Source organism: Populus euphratica, unplaced genomic scaffold (assembly GCF_000495115.2).
Source record: "Populus euphratica unplaced genomic scaffold, PopEup_1.0 scaffold16.1, whole genome shotgun sequence".
In the NCBI taxonomy this organism is placed as follows: domain Eukaryota; kingdom Viridiplantae; phylum Streptophyta; class Magnoliopsida; order Malpighiales; family Salicaceae; genus Populus; species Populus euphratica.
Window position 1 is genome coordinate 1,186,376 of NW_011499882.1, and position 26,600 is coordinate 1,212,975.

Consider the following 26,600-nt stretch of genomic DNA (forward strand, 5'->3'; position numbering starts at 1 on the left):
TGATGTTGTGTTTATCCTCCATTTGTAAGTCTGCTTAGATTATGCACCCTCCATTTGTAAGTCTGCTTAGATTATGCTTAGTGATCTGAGAAACAAAAATATGAAATTGAAAATCTTTTTATTCCTGCAGGGTCTCTTTCATAAATCCCAAGCTATGCCGAGTGTGCTCGGTGATCTGAGAAGCAAAGATAAGAAATTGAAAATCTTTTTATTCCAGTTGTCATTCGTAAAATCCTTAGCGATGCAGAGCCCTGCTGCTTCTCTTACGCGTGCCATGCAATTCCCAATGGACGACTATACAATCCCATTATGATTTTCATTTTTAACATGCTGGCGATAGATTAGGTTCTCCATTCATGATGGTGGTTTCCTGTGTTTCCCAGGAGTTTGGCTTGGTAGCAAGCTGGGAAGTCTGCACAAGTTTCCAAGTCAGGTTCACGAGGGGGATTCTCGTTCTTAACATGAACCTGAATGTTGGAAATGAAACCAGTCTTGTTGAACTCTGGCGGCTCAAAGCTACCGCTTCCCATGGTTGGCAGAGGATCATTTGCAGGGTCGTAGACCTGTCCTCTAAATTGTCATCTGATGCAAAATCGCCTAAGCCGGTGACAATGATTTTGGCTCTAACTTGATCAGCACCACCACGGACTTCTAAGCACCAATTTCCGTTTTCATCCGGCAGTCAGATACAAGAATGTGTTAGATGTCAGAAAGAAATTCCAATGATAGAAAATTTCCAAACACATATAATATTATAGTGTTACCTGACGAACTTGAAACGTCACCAAATATCGAAGCCTACCGTATGTTGACGGGTTTAAAATTTCTAAACCTAGATAAGATTTAGGACTGACTTGAACGAAACCAGGGCAACGAAGATCATAGCATCCACTATTCCCATTGTTGGCCTCCATTGTTGCGAAAAAAACTGCATTGCTTTCATCATCAATTCAAATGCAGAATCAAAATATTGAAGTACAAGATTTCTTTTAGGGGCATACGGTCCAGAAGTTGTAAGTTCGCGTTTTGTTGTCTCCACATAATCCAGGATTCACCTAAAGCATGCCCCCAAAAGGATAAAGAATTGTATTGAAGGCATTGGTAGTTACAGAAGAGAAAGGCATGCAAGATCATTTCCTAGTAAACTCCAGCTCCACTATATTGGTTGGGAGTCACAGTTTCATTATATATATACTGACAGGTCCCCTGAGTGCATAAAATTGAGTAGATGAGTCTACAGCAGTTTGAGCCGTCACATACTGCATTAAAATTCCTAAATTACATCAATGTTAACAAGAAATATGGTGAGGGGAGGTGGCTACAAAGGAAAAGAAAATTGCTATGCTTCAGCTGTTGCATATATAAAGGTCGACTCGCATAGCATCTTTTGCCGTTCGAAACAGATGAAGGATCTGCTGAAGGGAGTAATCTTGACAGAGATTTTGCTCTCATTAGATCTTTCTCCTGATGGGAACAGTTCTCGGTGGACATTCCACCCCCACTCGCGGGCTTGTTTTCACAGATTGTGACTTTGCTGTCGTAAATTCTTTCAGCTGATAACTGAGCCACAGCTGCTAACAACATTGAATGCGAACAAGATGATGAAGCGCAAAAGAACTCCAACGATTATTGCAGGTCATTCGCTAAATTTTATACAAACCTGAATTGTGTGGTTTCTAAGCAAGGGATGATCAAAAGCAGGTTGCTTGTAGATATCAACGCAATCGATAACACTATCATCCTTATTAGGAGTTGGATATCAATCAATCAGTAGCATTGCCATCCTTTTCCTGTGCAAGAAAAAGGGGAACAAAGACATGGTAGTGTATTGATAGCATTGATATCTTGCTCCTAATAGGTGGTTTATTCAACGCCTTGAGTTGTCTATCTAGCTCCATGTTTTCCTGCTAGGATATGAAGCTTAGCCTTCTTTCAAACATGAAACTCAAACTTAGCAAAAGAAGAACAACACAAAGAATCAAAGATGCCATTATATATAGTGCACAAAAAGGAGAACAACTCCCTTAGGGATTCAGTTTTACTGATCTCTATTGATGGATTACATGGATTAATCCAACTGCCCTGCATCTTGACACACATTGGTTGTCTTTATCTTTGTTTTCCATAAGAGGATTGAAAAGGAAGTGTAACTGCATAATTATGACCATCGTTAACTTATAATGGCAACAGGCTAAAATGCCTCTAGGCTTACAAACCGACTGTTAACTTATAATGACTGACACGACTAAAAAATTGATGTCTTCTTCCAAGTATAGGAGTGTCGAAGTAATAAATAACCTAACAAGACCGGGGTCGAACCATAGAGAGGTTAATTATACAAATTATAAATAACAATAATAATAATAATTATTATAATTATAATAGTAGTTGCAGAAATAAACTGGATAATTTATAAAAATATAATTTTATTTACAAAAATTAAAAATTATCTTTAAAAAATATATTAAAATGATAACATATCAGATTGATCTAGACCAATTTAGACTAATAGGTGAAATTCATGACCCATATTATTAGACCATTATAACCTTATATAAAACAAATAAAAATAAATTATAAAACTCAATTTATATTCAACACTTTGTTGAAAAATATAATCGAAAAAAATAATATAGGTTAACCTATTAAATCTGTAACTTGAGTTATAAGATTAGGATAACCTTATAGAAAATAAATAGAAAAAATATTTAAATCACTTGGATTATCCTGGCAAACCCCAACCAAGGTTATGAGATTGTGATAATTATATAAAAAGTAAATCAAAACAAGTTATAAAATCTAGTTTTCAATAAAATCATCAATAAACTCAATGATTAATGATGAAATTAAAAAAAAATCAATTTAAAAATAAGACACAATAAAATGATCCAAGTTTACAACCCACAAAACATGTGATCCAAGTTATTAGACTAGTATAACCTCTTAAAAAAACAAACAAAAATAAATCATTAAACCTAATTCATAATTAATTCAATGATAAAATTAAAAAAAAATCAATTAAAAAAATATAAAAAAAGTCAAATAAATTAACTTGTCATATTCATAACCCAGATCATGAGACCAAGACAACTTCATAGAAAGCAAATCAAAATAAATTATGAAGTCTAATAATCAACATAAAATTAAAAAAAAATATATCAATTAAAAAAAACTTGAGTTAATAAAGTTAACATGTTAAAGTCGTGGAATAGGCTATAAGACCAAGTTAAAGATGTATTAAGCAAACCATAATAAATTAAAAGGCTTAATATTTAATAAATTAAATGTTAAAAAATAAAATTAAAGAGAAAAACATAAATTTAGAAAGAAAGAAAAAACAAAAGCAAAATAAAAAAACACTATCCATTTTAGTTTATTGTTAATTACCTATCTAACCCACTCTCCATTGGGGGTTATAAATTTTTCTTTTAGAAAAATATTGGACATATAGGTATTTTAATGTGTTTTTTTACATAAAAAATTCAAATAAAAAATCAAAAGGCCTATAAATCATCCAATTAGAAAATAAACAAAGAAGAAGAAGTTAACAACAACCAAAAGAGAAATTGAAAAAATTAAGATATAAATGTAGATTAAGATAGTCAATAACACAAAATAAAACATTTAACTGGTTGTGTTTACTAAATTTATTTATTTAAATCAATAAAAGATAAACTCATATAAAAACAACATGTGACCTAAAGATAAAAAAAAAACTTATTGAATAAACTTAAACCTAAAAAAAATATAAAGCAAGGCTGAATATATTAGAAATATTATTTAAAAACAAATATTTATTTAGAAAAATAAATTTTACATGTATATATTAAAAAAAAATCATAGATGAATTAGAATAATATCTTAAAAAATTAAACACAAACAAAACAATTTTTTAAAAAAAACTTATATTAAAAAAAGATAAGCAAAACTCATAACCTAAAACATAAGACTAGGATAAACTTATAGAAAATAAATTGAAAATAATCACAAAATATATATTTTAAAAAATAAAATTAATATAGAACAATAATATCATACGAAGTTGAATCCCTAACAAATTCAATATAAAAATAAGAAATTATGAAACAAAATCAATTACATAAAATAATCTAAATAAAATGAGGTGAAAATAAAAAAACATATGAGATATATAATTAAAGAAATAAATTGAAAAATAAAACAAAACTTCAATAAAAAAATAAGAATGAAATAAAAAATTAAAACAAAAAAATAAAACAAAAAATAAAAAGAACAATCATGCATTTTATCTTGCAAGAAAGGTAAACAAAAGATAAAATAAAACCACAAGCAATAATTTAACCATCATATGTTGTGATGCACCAAATCATGTGAATAAAAACATGATGGCATATTCAAAATAATGATAAAAGATCATGTTTGACTACCAAAGTAGTGTCAAATATACAATCTAAATGTTTTGGATGTCATTCACTTATTAGAGTATGTATGAAAACAGTTTTTTTATTAAAAAAATAAAAGTTAATATAAAAATACCGAAACACCTCTCTTCACTTTATTAATTATCCAAAAACCTATGTACAAATACACCTGTTAATAAAAAAAATTGAGGTGAAATTCGTATTTTTATTATACATGAAGAATGAAAAACCCGGAAAACCTTAGCCTCACAATCTAATTTTTTTATTCCATGGATAAAGAAATATTTTTATTGATTAAAAAATTATAAAAATATTTTTTCAACAACTCTAAATTTTACTAACTTCAAGAATAAAAATATAATTTTAACTATACAAAAATAAAAAAGTAAAAACTTAAACACCTAAAATAATTTTTTAATAACCAGTGGATCAGGAGAAAAATCAAAACCACCCCGCAACACAACCAAGGTCACCATTTCTTCCATTAAAAGGTAAAATATTAATTTCACTAGCATTACATTACATGTATTTATTGTTACAGTGAAACAGTCACATCATATATATTTTGTTAAATTTAATATGGTAGGCCCCAAACATGCCTACTTGTCAATCAATGGCTCCACCATAAGGATTTCTTGCAACTACAAGTTTCTACTTCTAATCCAGCGGGTTACTTATGTCTTTGTGATTTGTGTTTCGTTTCTTGAAATCAACGACTAGTTGGCTTCCCTTCTGAATTTTTGCCCCCACCATATCGATATTGATCATGAGTAGGTGTAGTTATATTTTAAAATATTTTTTATTTTAAAATATATTAAAATAATATTTTTTTTTTTGATATCAATTAAAAATATTAAAAAAATATTAATTTAAATTAAAAATAAATATAAAATTTAATTTTTATAAAATACTTTTAAAATATAAAAATAAATAAATCTAATTTTTCATGGTTTTTACGTTGGAAAAGCTTGTTTGTGTTTGTATTTTAAAAATACTTTTAAATATATTTAAAAAAATTTATTTTTTCTAGCCCTCTATAGTTTTTGAGTTGGAAGAGCTTGTTTGTCTTTGTATTTTAAAAATACTTTTAAATTTATTTAATTTATTTAATTTTTTTAATATTTTTAAATTATTTTAAAATCCTAATATCAAAAATAATTTTTTTAAAATAAAAAAATCTCTTAAAAAATAAACATAATCCCATTTCCATGCACCCTGAAAGTCTAAGAGAATATAACCTCATTTCCATGCACCCTGAAAGTCTAAGAGAAGGCACAACTTGCAAGTTATAATAATGAAATTAGAAATTGGGTTGAGGTAAGCACTACTGCACATTAGAGCCCTTAAATCATTGCTTGCCACAATTTTCCTCTCCAAGTTACAGTCAATAGGTTCCTGTGTCCTGGGGCAACTATTGCACCACAGTGAGCCTCAAAAATCTCATGGAGGTATCGTATGATTTGAAGTGTGGTGGTATTCATTTAATGGATATTTATTTGACTATGTATTCGTATCTTTTAATATATTTTCTTGAAGAAAGTATAATTTACACTGTTTATATATATATATCATATATTATTTGGTTATTAAACCAATCTGGCTGGTCGGATGATCTATGATCCAACTTAGATTAGGTTTCATAATAAATAAAAATATTTATTTTGTTTAATCTAGTCAAAACTTAATTGACCCGTAATTCTATTTTAACTTCTTTTCTATATATAAAAAAATGAGTTAATTATAGTCAATTAAATTTAACCAACCCGATAAGCGACCCGAGTCTTGCTCGGTTATACCATCTAAAGCCAACTGTTTGACCACAGTTATGGCTCTTTAACTCTTTTGAAGCAGGAAATTTCGCTTTCTTTGTGCTGGCAGTTTGAAGGTGATCATCGAGCTATCTCATCAAACTTCAATATCAAACGCGTACACTTTATTTATTGCTTTGTTCCCTCAATGCAATGGCAGTGCAGGATTTGTCTTGTAATTCCTGCCTTGCCAGCTAATTTCATGTTCAACACCTCAAATCATTTTCTATTGCCAGATTTCAACTCTCCCGATCATGGGAAATTAAAAAAAAAAATTATGAAATATTAATTAAAGCACGAATGATCCATCTCTAAACAGATCGAAGAGATGATATCAATATACGCAGAAGCGAAAATTACAAGTAGAAGACTAGTTCCAGCAACAGATTTTGTACTTAGATGAAGACAATCTTACAAAGAAAAATCAAATGAAATGGAGGGCTTTCAACATGCACTCATTACCCCAATCCTAATGGTCAGAGCAGTTAGAGATGAATCATTTTGTTTCTTGAAAAACTTGGTCATTTCTTTTAACCCTTTTACGGGAACTCGTGGTTGTCAATTATATGAGGGAGGGCTAATAGAAAATGGGTTTTCATGTCTTTCAAACATGATTGATTGTTGATTTTAGCCCTATAGTCCTTCCCATCAGGCTGCCTGATCCCCTTATAAGTAGACATTAGACCCACTAGAATTACTCAAAGCTTCTTGTTTCCTCTGCCCGAAAACCCTCTCAGAGAAGCTCCTTCTCAACAGCCTCGTCAAGATTCAAATCATGAGGACTTGGAGCCCTTTACTTCCGCTTCTAGTTTTCAGTACAATCTTGCTAGCCTCGCTCCATTCTTCTACTTGTAGGCATGTCAGCTGGGCTACCTATGAAGAAAAACAGGAAATTAACACCAAGCATCCTCTTCCAGTTCCACAGTATGATCTGCCTGGTATTTCTCACACCGTGAAATCCATAGATGACAAGGTCAACAAATTGTTTGGAGGATCTCATAAGGCTGTCCCAGGTGGACCTAATCCACTTCATAATTGATTTGGATTTCTCAATTTTTGTAATCTGTTTCCATGAGAAGCTCCCAGCGTTGTCCTGGAGACAGAAAAATGCACTTTGGTTCTTGTCAAGAGTGAAAGAACCGTTGTGGTTCTTTCATTCTTTCCATGAACCGAAGTTAGATTCAGTTGTAAGAGTAAATCATGGATTAATTACCATGTTCAAGTTGTGTGGTGCTAATATAAGCTCATTATGTTTCTCACGAGCCTGTTGCAGTAGTAGTAGCAATTGTAAACTGTGCATCCAAGTATTAGGCTCCGTTTCAACCACGTGAAAAGCATCAATTTGATGCTTTTGATGGTTGAAACGTGATTTCAGTAGCTTAGCCAAACGCATATTTAACTGATGTATCATACAGCTCAGTCGAAATTATCAACTGTATTATCAATTATCTTTTGTTAACTTGGATTGCTTCAAGAAAATTATGGTGTTCAGATAGCAAGGAGATAGCCAGTGATCAAAGCACTGATTACCCAGGGGGGCAGTGTAGCCTCTAGGTGGTGGGACTGGAGAAAAGGCTACAAACACTAGGCTGAGGTTGACAGTTGACTTGTTAGTTGCTAGAGTGCAACCTTTTTTCTTCTTTTCTCATCCTTTTCAACCAAGAAAGTGGATCGTGCATGCATACAAATCCACTACCTTGTTTAATACTATTTACAAATTTCGAAGACAATCATTCTTGGCATCTTGCATCAGTAATCCATATGGCAGAACACGAGTTGTATCAGGCAGTTGTTCCAAAAACATTTTAGCATTGAGCTGCCGTCTGATAGTTAAACCATGAATTCATATTGGCAGGAAACTGAAATATTGTAGCTATGAACATCCACTCCCGAGTCCCTATCTGCTTGTTGGTAGGATGATGGTCAGATGTGCTTGATGGTAAGGAAAACTTACATAAAACTAACTGGAAATATCTTGAAATTAATCATGTGGATGACTAACTTAACATAGAATAGAAAGATATGAAATCTTCACATTGATCTGTGTTATGCTTGGTAAACATTATTAAAGAGTAATTTAATTCGAATAAATGCCCTCCAAGAACTAGCTCAAGGCGGTGAATTAAGTCAGCAGGTAACAAGATGCATCATAACAAGTCCCGAGGGATAGGTCTTGTGATCAAGGAGGTTTGTTCCATCTCTGAACTGTTTGAAGACGACCTTTAAAACCAGCATCTAAGAGAATTTTATTCTTCCGATTACACCAAACCGACACGAGGACATGCTTTTAGTGTTCTTTCGAGAAAAGATTTGATGCAGAAACTGACTCGAGGATACCATTATCGTCGAGGGAAAAATGATGCATCATATTGAGCTCAATTCTAGACAGGATAAGCTGTCCGAATCGATTTTTCTTATTCACAGTTCACCAACTATATTATAAGATTGGTTCAAGTGTCATGCTCTGTTCTTTCTGCATCATCTTCATCCTAGAGATTGGTTATTAATTTTTTCTTTCCCTAACAAAATCCTACCCTATGTGTAGTTGGTGCCCACCTACTCCCTCAGCCATCCTCCGGCCTCTTCAAGATTCCAAATTATGCTTGATGCTTCCATCCTCACCAGATTAAATTTTCACAATATTTAAGGTGTTGATTTTTGTGTAACCTTTTATGTTTATTTCATTCATAATAGAAAAAATGCAGCAGGTCAAATCACTTCACACGCCAAAAAAATTGTGAATCGACGTCATTTCTAGCTGTGTCGATTGATCCTTATGTCATCTTGTCCTGGCTAAGTTGGCGAAGCCTGCACGCTGACACAATCAACTTGGAGTTATCAGGTTTGACACATACAAAGCCGGTGAACTGGTAATCTATACTTTGTTTATCTAATCTACAGATTTCACGTCTCGCAATGTAATGTTTTTAAAATTCAATAACTCGAAAAAATTGATCACAAAAAATAACACATCGAGAGTTTATACAAGTAGCTAAACCAATCTAGTTTATATAGGAAAAAATAAACTGAAATTAACTAGTAAAAAATATAAAAAAGAAATTCAAAAATAGATAGGGAGATAAAGAAAATAAAAAAAAAGTAGCATCTTCTAATTTTAATTTAAGCATGAAAACAAATTATTAAGATTACATCTAGGGAAAAGGCACGGAGTATTCAACTTTTTTAAAAAAAAAAATTAAATCTTGGACTTAACTTTATCCAGAAAATTTGGAAGCATTGAATATTGCCTTTTTGTGAGACAACAACAGAAAGCATATGCCATTCTTTTTCTTAACAAGAACATTACATTGTAACAAGATATTGTGGATTTTAGCGTTTAAATTATGAAATATGTACTAATAAACCACCGAGTGGCATGAAGGGTCAACACTCAACACCAGTAGTATTCTGATAAATTATACCCAAATTGGCGTGTGCATTCCGTCGTCCACCTAATTAGGGGAAAAAATATTTTATTCAGGCAGGGCCTTGAGACTTTTTTCAGAAAACTATAAATAATTAGGTGAAAGTCATGCTCTTTGCTTCACAATATGTTCTACCACACAAAGTCTTCTTGTGGGACTTGAAAATCTGCCATGTTCAACCAGCCTGGGACCTGTTTTCAATCCATTAGGTTTTGAGATTCAATTCTTGTATGTATTTTCAGGAGAAATTTTACCTTTAAGTGAGTACTGTAAGGCTCGGTGCCTTTCTCAGGGTGCTAGTTAACTAGCTTCCTGAAAGAAATCATCATCAGCTTGTGTTGTTCATGGGGACCGAATCGATAACACTATATGGATATGTTATAACATTCCGCAGCTTCGGTTTAACTTTTTTTTGAAGTATTTTTTAGTTTATTTTTCATCTGAAAAGATATTAGATTGATGTATTAATATAAATAATAACAAAAAAACATCATTTTAATATATTTTTTATTTTTTATTTAAATATCTACATGCTACAGTACCAACACACATCCAATTTATATAATAATTTTCATCAAATATCTGCATGCTACAGTACCATACACACATCCAATTTATATAATAATTTTCAAAATTCAAACTCATTTTGACTTGTTCAAACGTCAACATGTGATTTGAGAGACTTAAGCCAGATGTGCCCTCAACAAAGTATTTGAAAAATTCTGGATTGATAATTTATGAATGTCAAATGTTGAAAAAAAAAAAAAAAAAAAGAGGTCTGGCTGGCCTCGCCTGACATGGCTCCCCTATAAAAAAACTTAAGAACCTGCCTCACCGGACACAAAAACCAAGAAGACTAGTGCCTTGTTCCTTCTTCTGTAAAAATCCATTATCCCGTCTACCAACCTCTCTATCCCCACCATTCATCACATCATGAAAAATAAAAATTCTCAACTGTTCCTCATTTTTCTGATGGTGTTCCTGGTGGTAGTCCATGGCACCACTTGCCGCCATATCAAACGATCTTCAACCTCTCTATCCCCACCATTCACATCATGAAAAATAAAAATTCTCAACCGTTCCTCATTTTCCTGATGGTGTTCCTGGTGCTGGTCCACGGCACCACTTGCCGCCATATCAAACGATCTATCGGAAACGGAGAAACTGAACAAGAGTCCGAAACCAAACATTCTTCTGCGTTTCTACAAGCCCTTTCTGCCATTCTTAAGGCTTCAGAATCCAGCAATAACAAGATCAAGGAAGTGCACTCGGTATCACGCAGGCTTGTTCCTTGTGGACCAAACCCACTTCACAATTGATTGGATCAACACGATTACATATTGTTCTCATTTATTGAACTACAAAGTACTGTTTTTTTATTTTCTTAGTTTTTTAGAATAATCTATGCATAATTTCCCATGTTAGATCATTTCTATACGTCCAGTTTTGAAGACTACTATATTAAAGCTTTTTTTTCTTGGCGACGATTATACAAACTTCTAGTGCCCCGTTTGGGAACAGCAGTGCAACCTGCGTTTCTAAATGAAAAGCATTAATTTTGAAGCTTGCACAGCAGGTACAGGTGCAACCTCGTTCCAAACGGAGCATAATATAAGTTGAATAGGATTATGGTGTTAGGTATTGCTAGACTGTTTCATTCTTTTCTGTTTTGTACTGCTAGAATAATGGATTTCAACAAGTAGCTAGATAATTCTGTTTTGACCAAAATTATTGATCTTTTTATTGAATTAATTATTTATGAATAGGTTTATTAGCCAATGCTATGATATTCCTTTGCAGCAACATTCTCTGGATGATCATGAACAACTCTTGAATTGTTTTGTTTTTCAAATGCTTGCAGCCATTATTCCTGGCCTCCTGCCCTCAGTTCATGTACCTAAATTACTCACATTTTCATCTTTCCTATTTTTTTCTTTTCCTCACCATGTTCTTATTTGTTAAGTATATTGGCTCCCTACATAAGGGCCCATTATGCATTTGAAAATTACTCCAACATGCTGCAACATGCCCGTTCATCAAATTGCATGTCATTTTCAATCCCAGAATCCAAATTGCCCCAGGTGCCTCTTGCATCAAATATCATGAATTTGACACGATGTTTTTATCCATGGAGCTAGGTTTTATAAAGCTAGATAGACCAGCAGGCCATCCCGAAGCCAAGACTGTTTGAGGTTGGAAAAAAACCAAAAAACTTGAGTTGAACTGATTAAAAATTTGAGTTAACCAACCATCTAATAAACTCGAGGTAAAATATCACATTAATTCATTTATTTTTTAAAAGAATTTAATTGAAATTCTTTTAATTTTTAAAAAATTAAGGTCAACTTAAATTTATCCTCATAACTTAACTTGTAACTTAAATTTTATTTTAGATTAATTTTAAAGTTGGATATCTATATAATAAGACACGCATATAAAAAATTAACAAAAAATAGGTAGCTATCAAAATCAATGAAAAAATAAGAGCAACTGATGGAACAGGAAGAGAATCAATGGAAAGATTGAAGAAGGTTTTTTTTTTTTATTATTGACTCCCGAAATTGCTCTTTCTGTTTCCATAATTTATTTTTGATGTGACACATTGGTGTCCAAGTTCGCAGTCCATGGGCTTAATGATATCATCACAAGTACAAATCTATCGAGCAGCATTCACGAAGACGAAACATTATTTAGACTTTCCCATAGTATTAAAAATTCGATAATTTCATATTATAATCACTTGATTTAACTGTTTTTTAAATTGTATTTAGTTAGTGATGAGTTTAAAATTCAAAATGTTTAAGAACAACATTCATATATGTTAATTCAAGTAATTTATTTTATTTTTTATAATTAAAATATCTGATGACGTGAAATGAAAAATCTATAAAATTTATAATGTGTAGTAATACAGGCGTAATAATAATAAATAGTGCCTAATAAGTAAGGTAATCATACTTAATACTTGCAAATGGTAAAATAAGTAAATAATTTTATGGGAAGAAAAAATATAATAATATTTCAAAGATAAATAATCTAGAAAACTCATAAAAAATACAATAATGGTGGCGTTTAAAAATTCATTATGTTAAATCTTAAAAATACAAATCTCACATTGACTTATTAATAAATAAGAAGAAAAGCACCGATTAAAAAATTCAAAGTCAGAGATACAGAAAGGAGGGATGGAAGGAGGGAAGGAGCAAATCTCCCCTGGTGCCAGGCTCGACTCTTGTGTTGCACAAAAATATGATAAGCTTTCCTCTCGCTTAGAAGGCTGTCCTTCCTCCGAGCCTGCAGGCCCAAAAGACACATCCTGTAGGTATATACGAAAGGCCCAAGGCCCGATTTCTGTTTGTCTGGTGAGTCAACCTGGTCTTGGAACGAGTACAAGTGTTGCTAAATATCTCAACAAGGCTAAAGCATAATGCCGAAAGTCTCCATCCCCATCTTAGCCTTGAAGTCTTGCCGATGATTGGCTTGCAGTCATTACAATTATTACGAATAAAACTAAAAGGTAATAGTAGTTTAGTAGTTTTACCGATATATTTTTTACCATGCAATCCAATTTTTTTTAAAAAAAAACAAGTAGTTTAAAAAAACACTGGGTGAATTTTTATTTTTATATCTTTATTACATGTATAATTACTTTATATCCTTAAAAAACACATAGCTAATGTCTGACGGTTTTAAAAAAAAAATTCACATTTTATAATGTAGTTTAATTACCCTATAGCTTTAGGAATCAACTTCTTCTCTTTTTCTTTTTTCGTTTTTTCTAAAATAAAAGGATATTTTTAGTTTCTTGATCTCAATTTTTTTATAATTATCAGATAGAGTTAAAAATATTATAATTTTTTATAAATCGATAAAGATAAAGTGACTGATATATACAGATGCAAGGTACTTATGTTTTTTTAGTGGTGTATATAGCGTTTCTAAATATCTATTGGTCATTTTCAAGAATGATATTTGAAGTGACGCATAATCTTTTACATATTGGGCTAGCATGTGTTAGTTGGGACAAGGTGAAGCTTTGACGATAGTTATTATTTTTTTCTCTCTTCTCCATTTTAAAATGTGTGATGGCCTTATAAAATTGTAAAGTAATTCTTAATATTTTAATTATATTGAATTTAATTTAGTTGTTTTTCAATTTTATTTATTGACATTTTATTTTTTATTTTTTTTCAAATTTAATCTTTATTTTGTTAATTTCTATTTATTTTTCTTTTAATCTCTTTTCTGGTTAGATTTTATTTTTTGATTTCACCCCTAATCATTTGATTGTATTTCTTTTTTTTTGGTTGAATTTAATCTATATTTTTATAATTGTAATTCCTTTTATTTTGAGTTCTCTTCTTAATTTTTTTGACAATGTTCGATACTCATTATTTAATTTTATTGATTTTTTATATTATATTTGGTGCTTTATCATGCTTTTAAAACCTAATTTAGGAGTCAATTCCTATCATGTCCCGGGTCATGGGTTGGATCAAATGATTACGATTACCAATGTTAATCAGATTTTTTTTAATAAAAAATGGTAAAAAAAATAAAGAATGTTGACATGATTTTCCCATAACTAATCGCTTGATTTTTTTATTCAGTTAAAAAAATAAAAATAATATTATTTTAATAAAAAATTAATCAAGAAATTTTTTTTAGTTATGATCATATTTTTTTATTGTTCTTTCTTTGTTTTGGATTTTTTTTTCATCTCTTTCAATTTGATTTTTTTTTTATACATCAAATATTGTACTATTCTCTTGGTTTGTTTTTATTTTTTTTCAATTTTTACTCTTAACATTTTATTTTATTTCTAGATTAAGTCCTTATTTTTTAATTTTTTTTTTAATTTTTTCCATCAACATTTTTTTTAATCTAATCTTGATTATTATTATTATTTATCCTTATTTTATTTTATTTTTCGATTAAGTCCTTTGCAATTTTTTTATTAGTTTTTATATTAGGTTTGGTTATCATTATTTTTATTACTATTTGTGTTCTTTTTAATTTTTTAATAATTAATAAAAAAATTTAAAATTTTTAAATTTTTTTTGGTATCCTGTATGATTATCTTAGTCTTATAGCTAGAGTTATTAATTTAAAATCTTAGCCTAACTTAATTTTATTATTTTTTATTTTATTATTTGATATTATTTTATTTGGCATTGAACTTTTTACTTTTTTTTTCTATCCCTTCATCCAGGGTTATTTTAAATTGCTAATTAATTAAGTTAATTTAGATTAATTTGAATTATCATTATTTAAATATATATTTTTTTGTTAAAAAAAATTAATCTATCCTATCCTGCAACATGGCATAGGAAAAAAAAATCTAGAATATTTCTAATTTTGGTCAATGGGGTGTTAGATCATCTGACCAGACATGGAGACAGGACAAGAACGATGATGCTTCCAAGAGACAAATCCAAGAAAACTACAGAATTGGACCACATTGCAAGTAGCATCAAATTCCAATATCACACTATCCATTAACTTAATTTTCCCAACATTGAAGAAATTAGAGTAGCCAGGAAACAAAGAAAAGAAAAGAAAAGTTCTTGAGTGTTTAGCCACACAATCATTTACACGACACGTAAAGCTTGCATTTTTTTTATTTATGTGGAGTGTTTGGGCCAGCTTGCGTAATTCACATTTTACAATGTAGTTTAATTACCCTATAGCTTTTGGAATCAACTTCTTCTCCTTTTCTTTTTTCGTTTTTTATAAAATAAAGGGATATTTTTAGTTTCTTGATCTCAATTTTTTTATAATTATCAGATAGAGTTAAAAATATTATAATTTTTTTTATAAATTAATAAAGATAAAGTGACTGGTATATACATATGTACGATGCTTTTCTAGTAACGTATGTAGTGTTTCTAAATATCTATTGGTTACTTTCAAAAATGACATTTGAAGTAACGCGTAATCTTTTTAAATATTGAGCTAGCATGTGTTAGTTGGGACAAGGTGAAGCTTTGACGATAGTTTTTTTTTCTTCTCTTTTTTTCATTTTAAAATGTGTGATGGTCTTGTAAAATTATAAAGTAGTTCTTAATATTTTAATTGTATTAAATTTAATTTAGTTGTTTTTCAATTTACATTTGATTTTTTTTAAAAAAAAAAATTAATCTTTATTCTTTTAATTTCTATTTATTTTTCTTTTAATCTCTTTTCTGATTAGATTTTATTTTTTGATTTCACCCCTAATCATTTGATTTTTTTTTTTGTTCAATTTAATTTATATTTTTATAATTGTAATTCCTTTTATTTTGAGTTCTCTTCTTAATTTTTTTGGCAATGTTCGATATTCATTATTTAATTTCATTGATTTTTTATATCATATTTGGGCTTTTTTTAATCATGCTTTTAAAACCTAGTCTAGGAGTCAATCCCTATCATGTCTTGGGTCAAATGATTACGATTATCGGTGTTAATCAAATTTTTTTATTGTGCAAGAAATAAAAAAATATATTATTTTACTAAAAAATAAAAAAATAATGAGTATTGACATGATTTTTCTCTATCTAATCGCTTGATTTTTTTATTCAGTTAAAAAAATAAAAATAATATTATTTTAATAAAAAATTAATTGAGAAAAAATTTTTAGTTATAATCATTTTTTTTTATTGATCTTTCTTTGTTTTGGATTTTTTTTCATCCCTTTCAATTTGATTTTTTTTTATACATCAAATATTGTACTCATTCTCTTGGTTTGTTTTTATTTTTATTTTTAATTTTTTCTCATAAAATTTTATTTTATTTCTAGATTTATTCCTTATTTTTTTAATTGCTCTTTTTTTTTTTTTTTTATTTTGTCCATCAACATTTATTTTTTAAAATCTAATCTTGATTCTTATTATTTTTATTTTTATTTTTTATCCTTATTTTATTTTATTTTATTTTTTGATTAAGTCCTTTGCTATTTTCTTTCATTAGTTTTTTATAATAAGTTTGGTCATCATTATTTTTATTACTATTTATTTTTTAAAATTTTTTAATGGTTAATAAATTTATTTGATTTTTTTTTTGATATTTTATATGGTTATCTCGGTCTCGTGGCTAGAATTATTGATTTAAAATATTAGCTTAATTTAATTTAATTTTTTTTTATTTTATCATTTAATATTATACTATTAAGTATTGAACTTTTTACTTTTTTTCCCATCCCTTCATCTTCATCTAGGGTTATCTCAAATTACTAATTAATTAAGTTAATTTAAATTAATTTGAATTATCATCATTTAATTTTTTTTTGTTAAAAAAATTAATCTATCCTATCCTGCAACATGGCATAGGAAAAAAAAATCTAGAATATTTCTAATTTTGGTCAATGGGGTGTTAGATCATCTGACCAGACATGGAGACAGGACAAGAACGATGATGCTTCCAAGAGACAAATCCAAGAAAACTACAGAATTGGACCACATTGCAAGTAGCATCAAATTCCAATATCACACTATCCATTAACTTAATTTTCCCAACATTGAAGAAATTAGAGTAGCCAGGAAACAAAGAAAAGAAAAGAAAAGTTCTTGAGTGTTTAGCCACACAATCAATCACACGACACGTAAAGCTTCCATTTTGCTTATACAACTTAAGCGTTCCTACTTCTTACAATATATATATATATATGCAAACCATCTAGTAATTCGAGAAATCACAAGATATCATTGCTGTGTAAATTGCAACCATACCTGTAAGATATATATAAAAAAACATGATAATTTCTTTTTAATCATTTCTATTTATTTTAACTCATTAAATTCAAGTCCGAGATAATTACTAAAAAGAAATTATTTCTCTTTAATTATTTTTATTTATTTTGACTCATTAAATTTAAGTCCGAGATAATTACTAAAAAGAAATTAAATCCAAAATGCTAACATGGGAGAAAACTAACATGTGAGTAGTTAAGATACGAGAAATTTACTGTGATTATGAGATAGAAATAAAGCGAAGAGAGAAAACTAAAAAAATAATAATAAAATAGAGTATTCTTATATTTTTCATGGGACTGCTCATTCGCATTTATTTCACTTTGACATGGCAGCATCTAAAATTTTAGAGACATGCCATTTCCCTTTGATGAGAGGGACTTGTTTAATGCTGATGTTGTGTGTGGTCAAATAGGAAGACAAGAAGTTTGGCAACACGTGGGATACGGTCCTCACTCATCTTGTCCTGAATTTTCCCTTATCTTTCCTCTCCAAGCAAAGCCCCTTGACTCACAAAAAAAAAACAGTTATTTATTTAGTTCAAGAAAAAACGGTGGTAGTAAAAACAGTTAATTATTTAGTTCAAGAAAAAACGGTGGTAGTTGTGTTTTTTTGAGTTGCTGGTGATCACTGCCGGAAAAAAGATAACGGTGGGGAAGATGGGGGACCCCAAATCCGATGACTGGTTACCAGAAGGTTGGAGGGTAGAAGTTAAAGTGAGAAATAATGGTAAAAAAGATAAGGTAATTGAATACTGTTTACTTATATTCGTTCTTTGTTAATTCAAGGTTTAGTCTTGCTGTGTTGGTTTGTGTTGTTTTGGATATGTAGCTCTGTGTGAAGTTAAGATCTTTGCTTCTTCTTTTTTTTGCGGCAGAAATGACCCTTTTGGTTTTGTTATCTGTTGCTTTTGGATCTCTGGGGCTTTAGGGTTTTTTTGGTGAGGTTTGTGCAGATGCAATTCAAGTTAATTTATGGATTTTTCTTTTTATTTTCTGTTGAGGTAAGTTGATTTTTAGGTGATGCAGTAATTGGTAGTGTTTAGTACCATGTAAGGATGGAAAGTTTGGGTTGAATTTTGGATAGCATGAGTTGCTTGCACATTTGCTGTACTTCTAGAAATTGGTGTCAAAATTTGTGTTATGAAAGTCTCAAACTTGAGCTGTATAAAGAATAAATTAGCAAAGTGAAATTCTTTTGTTGTGCTGTTGGATTGGGATACCGTGAAGCAGTACTATAAATTCATTTTCATGTCTCGACAAGAAAATGATCATTAAACTTTCCGAAAAGTAAATATTTTTTTAACACAATTAGATAGGGAACTTAGACCAATAGTGATTTCCCATAGCTTCCTCTTGCCCCCTATTGTGGAAACTAGAAAGCGTATAACTCAAGGCTGCATTAGGGTTTTGTATTTGTTTGGAAAAGCCATGCACAACAAGTAAGATAAGTGTGAACATTTTAATTGTTCAATTTTACAAAAGATGTTTATTTGATTGTATCATACTATTCTAGAGTACAAAGTATGTGGAAGGAAAAATGATTTATGCGTCCAGTAAAAGGCTTACTATTGTTTTGCTTAATCCTCCAATATTCACAATTTCTTGTTATTGAGATGGAAGGGTATTCTCTAGAGGAATGGTGACAGTCTTTGGGTTGCAACATCTTATCTGGGTGGCTTTTTATTTGTCAGCAACTTGAAATAGTGTTCTTATCTGAGCTTCTCTCACCTCTTATTTAATGTAGGCATGGCCATGTCTTTCAAGATATGATTCTGCTTGACTTTGGTTATCTGCTGAAAGTTATATAAAGTAAAAATGCACCATGTCTTTCAAGATATGATTCTGCTGAAAGTTATATAAAGTAAAAATGCAGCGATAAAGCGATGTTAAATGGAGTGATAGCTTTAAATCATCTATCAGCTGAAAATCTTATCTTTAATCATTGTATTTATTGCAGTTTTACTTTCCTCCCTCGGGTGGATGTAGATTCAACTCCAAGATTGAGGTTTCTCGTTATCTCAACAGCAGCCATCTTAATTCTGAACAAAAGGTAAGAAGCAATGACTGGCGACATTCAAATGAGGTCTGAGGAAGCATGCTTCTCTTTTGGCCCTTTTTGTCTTTCTATCTTTTCTTGATTATATTTTCAATTTAGGGAAAAAAGTTTCTAATTATCAAGCAATCTAGGTTCTAATTGAGAAGACTGTGCCAGAAGGGTTACCTCTGGGATGGACCAAGGAAATCAAAGTGACAAAGAGGGGTGGAAGAATCAGAAGAGACCCGGTATGCAGCCTGTACTTCTCCTTATGGAAAAACTTCTCTAAAAGCTTCTTATTCCTTGATGTGAACATCATTCTTTATCCACAATTCTCTCAAATCTTGTTTCTATAAATACTCGATTGGCGCTTTAACTTCAATTTGCTTACTATGATGCTTTAAAGTTATTGAGTTACTAATACAGTTAAGCCTCTAAAGATTCGTATAGAATTTAACTTATCGTTATTTTCTGCAGTTGTATACTGACCCTGTTAGCGGGTATGTTTTCCGCTCCATGAAGGATGCATGTCGCTACATTGAAAGTGGTGTCGTAGGAAGGCTGGCATTCAAGCGAAATGATAGAGAAAACCATGATGTAGAGTTGGAAGATGATAAAACTTTTGTGGGTGCATCAATAAATACCTTTCTATTCTCACATCTTTATACATTCAATTAAGCAGATATTTTCTTTAGTTGCATTCTCCAACCTTTTCCTTGTATAGTTTCATCTAGTATTTTTTCTTTTGTTAGTTTGGTCTATCTCTCTTTTTGTCAGTTCAAGATGGCCAGTCTATAGATTTAAATTTGTCAAATTGTCCGATCTGAGTTGACCAACCAGAAGAATGAAAATAGACTCAACCTGAATCAGATGCTTTTAATGGTAAGACAAGTGTGATTTATTTACCCATGCTCAGACCTATTTAACCACCATTCATCATCTCCAAAAGTGGAATACTATCTGAAACATGAGTTGGGCAATCTCATCTAGCTCTATCATCTTTCTTCTAATCTGTCAACAGGTGAATGGCATTAGAAATGCCTTACCCTTTCCCCTCTATCTTTTTTGAAGTTTGAGTCAAGAAAGCTATTAGCGCCAACCTTTTGCCTCTGACAGTTGAGTGCTCTTTTGAATTCTAACTGCTGGTCCAAGTTGCTCTTTCCCCATCATGTCCATGTATGTGTAAATAGTGGCATAAGAGCAGAAAACGACTTTACCTTTAATTTGCCCACCTTTTCTTGCCTCTAAAAGTTACTGTGCTTTTGTAGTGTGAAAGTGTATAAGCTTTCAGGTAACCCCAATCTTTCCATCCCTTGTATGTTCAATTATTTGCTTAGCGATGTCACTCTGTATGTTCTTACTTCTAAAACTGATACCCAGAACAACACTTAAACAATATACTTTGTTGTGTAAGATGCATGAATTGGTGCATTTAGTGACATTGATGATTAGCCAAATTTAATTTCTGCTGTTCCTTGAGATGCCAGTTGAAACTATTGATTGGCTTAGATTTGGTATCTTCAATTTGTTGACTTTTTGAGTGTTTTTTCCCGTTTTCTATCTCGTAGTCACCAGCTGTAGCTGAGAAGGAAGGGTCGGAAGTCCATGAAAAACAGAATCCAGTTATAGGTGATCAGAGCTTGAAGTCATGTGAAATTGCTAAAGATGATCAGATACTTACTTCAGTTTCTACAGGAGAGTGCGTAACTGGCTCTGAACATACATCTGATCAGTTTATGTCTGTAGCCAAGAGACAAAATGTGGAAGTCAACAGAATAGCAAGTCCAATTGTCAGTGACCAGAGCCCAAAGTCATTTGAAATAGCTAAAGATGAACAGACACTTAATTCAGCCTCAGCAGGGGAATGCACAACTGTTTCCGACCATGATTCTGATCAGTGCGTCTCCACAGCCAAGAAACAAAAGTTGGAGGTCGATGGAACATCAAGTCAAATTGTAAGTGACCAGACCTTGAAGTCATGTGAAATTGATAAAGATGAGCAGGTGCATGATTCAGCCTCTACAGGAGAATGCACAGCTATCTCGAAGCATACTTCTGAGCAGTTTGTATCTGTAATCAAGAAGCAAAAATTGGCTGTCAACAGAACACCTAGTTCAATTATAAGTGACCAGAGCTTGAAGTCGTGTGGAATTGTTAAGGATGAACAGATACCAAATTCAGCCTCTGCAGGAGAATGCACAATTCTCTCCAAGCATACTTCTGGTCAGTGTATGTTTGTAAATTTCCTATCCTCTTACCAAGCAAAATGTGTATATTTGCTTTTTTTCTTTTTCTTTTTTTGCCCTTCTTGCATTCCCCCCCCTTGCTTCTTTCAATAAAGAGCCGAGTGTTGGGGATGGGAAGGAGTAGGTTGGGAAATTGTTCCCCTTTTGAGTACTTGATAGTTGGTTATGAGTGTAACCTGACAAATTGCCAGAGGACAAGCAATTGTTTGGGTATCCTGAGTGGGATCTGTTGGGTGGATTTCTGGGGTTTGTCGACTCTGAATCTGCTTATTAAAACCATAAGTATGAGTTTTCTTAACGATGCAGGTGGAGTAGGAACAGAATCAAGCAGCTCAGAATTTCTTGAGGATAAGGGTTCCAACCAAACAGAAGAGAAGAGTGATTCTGTTAAGGCTGAAGATCCTTTGCAAGCTGTTCTACAGGATAAACCATCAGTGGAAGTTGGGGAGACAAAAAAGGAAAGTAAAAAGACTGGAGTTAGAAAATCCAGGAAGAAAACTGATCTTAACCTTCCTCGTCGGGCCTCAAAGCGTCTTGCTTGCATTCCACTAGCTCCAACACCAGAACTGAAGGCAGCAACTCGAGCTCGTCGAGCTGCACTTGAACCAAGTAATGAGATCATTGCTAGTACAAGTGAGCAGGCTTCTTGTGGTGGCCCTGATACTGAGCTGAATACCAAGCATGCATTTGACACCTCCAAAAGCACAGAAATACCGGTGGATTCAAATGAGAGCAAACATGCTATTGTGGATGTGGAGCATGCTGGAAAGGCAGGATCAGGAAAGCAGGGGGACAACAAGCATCAATATGATGTTGCTTCCCCTCCTGGGAACCTCGCCACTGGAGAACATGCTGGAAAGATTGAAACTTACAGTATTGGTGATGAGAAGCAAGGACTGCCATTTGACCTGCCACTTGAGGAGTTATGGCAAGACCCATGCATTGCCTTTGCAATAAAAACTCTGACTGGAACATCCGTTGATGATTCTGATAGCATTAAAGTGTCACCAGGATCAAGCAACAATGAATTTGTGGGCATGGCTACTTTGGACAACCATGCTGGCAAGGAAGACATTGGGAATAATGGAAATCTGTCTATTCTAGAGGAACATGCTAGAGCGGTTGGAAATAGCAACAAGTCTGATGAGAAGCCAGTATCTCCTCTCGTCTTACCTTTTGCAGATGCATGGTCAGACCCCTGCATCGAATTTGCAATAAAAACTCTCACTGGTGCCCTTCCATTGGACTTTGATATGGTTCAGGATTACCTTCCGCCGCAAGTTAGCTCTTTGCAACAGCAAGAAAGTAGAGGCTTCACCTTGCCAAATGTAGGCGAGTTTCGCCAAACTGAATTTTTGTGCCAGCAATTTGGCACTTCAGAGAAGCCATCATTTAATCAAGCAGCTTTGGTAGGGACTGCATTGCCACACACTAAACATGTTAATTTAGGATACGCAGCTGCAGCTGGACCTAGTCGACGCCTACATAGTGAAGAGAGAAGCAATAAATGTCGAAGATAAGCAGTCCCCTGTGATTCAATTGTACAGATCAGGGAACTTTTCTGGATGTGATTATATTTTTCAGACTAAGATCATCCCAAGTTCTCTTGTTAGTTGTACCGATTCACCCTTGTGCTAGTTTAGTTGTAATCAAATTTTAACTGGATGACTATTGTAACTGTTAGAAATTTTCTAGTGTACTTGTCCGTTGTGGGACTGTTGTTGCATGCAATTCATCTTAGCCATCCTATAGTGTTCTACATGCAGGACTGCTCTTATTTTAGCACCTAATCTTGTGAGAGAGTGTTTTCCATGAACATTTCGCATGGTCAACAAAATTTTGTAGCTGGATCGAACGGTTAATGAAGAAGCAAGAAGATCAACGGCAAAGAAAAGAAAAAGAAAAGTGCTGGCACAATAATTGAAGCAGGAGAGAAAAGAGAGGAGAAAACAAAATGAAAGAGAGAGAGACGTCACAAAAGCTTGAATGATAATATTTTTAGAAATATTAGAAAGATTTTAACAAGATTAATTTATAAACACTAATAAAACTTGCATATCTAAACCAACTGTATTATTTTTATAAATAAATTTTTAAATATGATAATTCACCAAATTTTTTTGGTCAGGGTTATTTTTCAAAAATAAATAAATAAATAAATAAACTGAAGTAATAACGCACAACTTCTCTTTGTTCAACAAGGTTTTCTGAAGTAATAATGCACAACTTCTCTTTGTTCAACAAGGTTTTACTTCTGTCCATATTTGAAACTTTCTTAATATTACTCCTATACTTTCCAAGATTTTCATTGTTACTAATTGTAATTTGTTTAAATAGTTTTAAATTATTATTTTTTTTATATTTTTAGATGGTTGATATGTTTAATATTAAAAATAAATTTTAAAAAATAAAAAAATATGGTTTTAATATTTTTCGGACCATCCTGTTCCAAACTAGTTAGTATGCAAGCAGACATGCCCTTTTGCAGACATACCTCGCCAAGTTGATACAAGACCCCATTGTCGTTTAACTGTGTAGTGAATAAAGAACAGCTTAGAAATGTGGATTTTACTGTGTAGTCGTTCTCGAATAAAGAACAGCTTAGAAATGTGGATTTATATCCTTTATAGCTTGTCCATCAGATGTCTTTTCTACCAGGATGAAAATCTGAACTTCTCATATTGGCATCCTTATATCTGGATTCAAACACATGAATTTTCAGCATTACAAGTCGTTATTGAGGTGGGTTTTCTATGAAAATATATCCCTCTGGCTCTCCGGCTGTAATCAAGTAAAATAATCAGGCGTCTCTTGTAAACTTAACGTTGTTCTCATCATGAAAAACCAAGAGAAACTCACTTAAGATTGAACAGAACAAGCCAACAAGGCACACATTCCACGAACTTGAATCTGTTAAGTACATCTTGTGGGTTTCAATTTATGAACAATAATTAGAATTCTTGGGTAAAATGGAACAATTGATATCTTGAACTCCTCTAATACCTTTATATGAGGACATTAATGCACCTCGGCTATTTTAAATTTTGGTAGTAGAAGCATTTCAAAAGGCAAATGCAGTAACATAATGCACCAACAACCTTGATCATTCTTAGCAGATATGGAGTGTCCTCCCTCCTCTGACTTGCTCCATTGCAGTGTAAGAATAGAATTAAAGTCTTCTGAACATTTAGCAGTCAAAAAACAGGCACTGGGCTGGTAGATAAGAAGGTGTGCTGCTGCAGGGGAGATTGAAAAATGGATGGACTCTGTGTCGTGTAAAATCAAATCCAATCTCTGTTTATTTACAGCTGCTACAAAAAGCAGGAGAAACAACTGCATCAGACAGTCTCTAAGTACCTGGGCCAGTTACACCAGCACGGGCTCTTAACATCTCAGTTCTCTTGCTTCGTTCCATTACCTCCACGAGCCATTCTACACTTTCTTTGATCCCCATCCTGCAATCAAATATCAATCTATGATGTGTTGTTTGGATACTGAGATTGGTTGTCAGAATGAACCTGAAGTTATAGCATGTACTTACCCATCATATGCTGAAACAGCTTCAAAAATGTAAACCCTTTCATCCAGCTTCTTAAGGTCTAGATATCGAGCAAGCTCTTCTGCTGATGCAGCATCAGTAAGATCCTGCCATTAATTTGATGTACAAGAAACAAAAACTTTCATTTTGCTTAATAATATGAAAGATCAGCAAGTAGCACGATGCATATTCTTTGCACCAATAGAGGTGCAGTTGGTTATACCTGCTTGTTTGCTAATATCAAAAGAGGGGCTCCCTGCAGATCATCGTGCCTAAGAACCTTTTCTGTTAAAATAGTTCAAGGTATCAGTGCATCCTTCTATTACCAATAATAAGCTCTTCACTACTATTAAAACTGCAGCCGCATCATACAGCAGCATATTTTCCCCCAGTTTAACCATAGAATGTCACTTACCCAACGCGGATTTTGCATCTTCAAAACGTGATGGGCAAGCAGCATCAATTACATAAATCACAGCATGTGCCTCTTCGTAATATTTCTCCCAAATTGAGCGAAGACCAGGCTAACAAGAAAATTATGTAAAAGACCCTTCAAAAACTGAGCATGATGCATATACAGTGTTATACATCAAATAAAAAAGCAAAACTAAGGAATAAAATCACTTATCTAACTGAAATCTCATGTTATGTGTAGCCCATTTCACATAACAGCTGTAGTAATGACTAGTGAGAGCTTATGCATAATATTCTATTGTTTTTAATTAACAAGAAGAAGAGTGGCATAATGTACAATTGTAATATTTTTCTTTTACACAAGATCGAGGATTTAAAAACTGGTATCAAATCCTGCTGTTCAGCAGAGCACCTACAATGCAATTGAATTGGCTCAACCACAAAGTAGGAAAAAACACTTAAGCCTTACCAAAGTAAATTAAATGAAATTCCCACCTACATAGATTTTAGATAGTTTCAGAAAGTTGATTTTTTATGAATTTCACATACCTGACCTCCTAGATCCCAAAACACCAGTTTTGAATTTGCCACTTCAATACGACCAATATTTAGTCCAACAGTAGGAATAATTCGATCAGGAGGAAGGCCTTCCAAATTCGAGTGCACTGACTTCAATTTCTCCAGCAATGTCTACAAATTCACATACAAATCACTGACAATAAGTGAACTTTCTGGCAGCTATACATAAATGAAGAGATGAAAAATTTGTAAAGCTTAAGATGAATTCAACTAATGAGGCAAAAAGAAGCATTACCGTCTTCCCAGCCTTGTCGATTCCAAGAATGAGCACATGAAACTCTGTCTTACTAAATATATACTTCCAAAGGCCATAAAACAACGAGAACATCTCTGTGTTGTCTAATCTTATCAATTCGTTTCTTCCTTCTAATATTCAAGTCTCAAAGAATCAAGATTTCACAATTTTAAACAGATTCCTCTACTGCT

General features: G+C 32.2%; 2 protein-coding genes across 5 annotated transcripts; one reads left to right on the plus strand and one right to left on the minus strand.

The window, feature by feature from the left end:
• The first annotated feature begins 17,927 nt into the window (after positions 1-17,927).
• LOC105129630 (methyl-CpG-binding domain-containing protein 13-like) lies at positions 17,928-23,452 on the plus strand. Of its 3 annotated transcripts, none has more exons than XM_011031768.1 (6): positions 17,928-18,103; positions 19,320-19,445; positions 19,550-19,645; positions 19,875-20,021; positions 20,966-21,626; positions 21,950-23,452. In XM_011031768.1, exons 1-6 carry the CDS (start codon positions 18,020-18,022, stop codon positions 23,161-23,163), a joined length of 2,328 nt encoding a protein of 775 aa, XP_011030070.1. In that variant the 5' UTR covers positions 17,928-18,019; the 3' UTR covers positions 23,164-23,452. The 3 variants fall into 3 exon arrangements, with proteins under 3 accessions (XP_011030070.1, XP_011030071.1, XP_011030072.1); XM_011031769.1 differs by having other exon boundaries at positions 20,966-21,620; XM_011031770.1 differs by having other exon boundaries at positions 19,320-19,412.
• A 1,063-nt stretch (positions 23,453-24,515) lies between these two features.
• LOC105129632 (ADP-ribosylation factor-related protein 1-like) lies at positions 24,516-26,594 on the minus strand. Of its 2 annotated transcripts, none has more exons than XM_011031772.1 (6): positions 26,410-26,594; positions 26,145-26,285; positions 25,597-25,705; positions 25,405-25,466; positions 25,185-25,288; positions 24,516-25,098 (listed from the first exon to the last, which is right to left on the minus strand). In XM_011031772.1, the coding sequence occupies exons 1-6, from the start codon at positions 26,500-26,502 to the stop codon at positions 24,993-24,995; spliced, it is 615 nt and encodes a 204-aa protein (XP_011030074.1). In that variant the 5' UTR covers positions 26,503-26,594; the 3' UTR covers positions 24,516-24,992. The 2 variants fall into 2 exon arrangements, with proteins under 2 accessions (XP_011030074.1, XP_011030073.1); XM_011031771.1 differs by having other exon boundaries at positions 24,516-25,116.
• Between the last annotated feature and the right edge of the window lie 6 nt (positions 26,595-26,600).

What these genes read in the sequence shown, in the direction of transcription:
- LOC105129630 (XM_011031768.1), top strand. Translation starts at nt 18,020, where the DNA reads ATGGGGGACCCCAAATCCGATGACTGGTTACCAGAAGGTTGGAGGGTA. An exon ending in ACTGGCGACATTCAAATGAG is followed by an intron (nt 19,446 to 19,549) that starts GTCTGAGGAAGC and finishes CAAGCAATCTAG; the next exon opens with GTTCTAATTGAGAAGACTGT. An exon ending in CAAGCATACTTCTGGTCAGT is followed by an intron (nt 21,627 to 21,949) that starts GTATGTTTGTAA and finishes TTAACGATGCAG; the next exon opens with GTGGAGTAGGAACAGAATCA.
- LOC105129632 (XM_011031771.1), bottom strand. Translation starts at nt 26,502, where the DNA reads ATGTTCTCGTTGTTTTATGGCCTTTGGAAGTATATATTTAGTAAGACA. An exon ending in AGATGCAAAATCCGCGTTGG is followed by an intron (nt 25,467 to 25,596) that starts GTAAGTGACATT and finishes CTATTTTAACAG; the next exon opens with AAAAGGTTCTTAGGCACGAT. An exon ending in TGATATTAGCAAACAAGCAG is followed by an intron (nt 25,289 to 25,404) that starts GTATAACCAACT and finishes AATTAATGGCAG; the next exon opens with GATCTTACTGATGCTGCATC.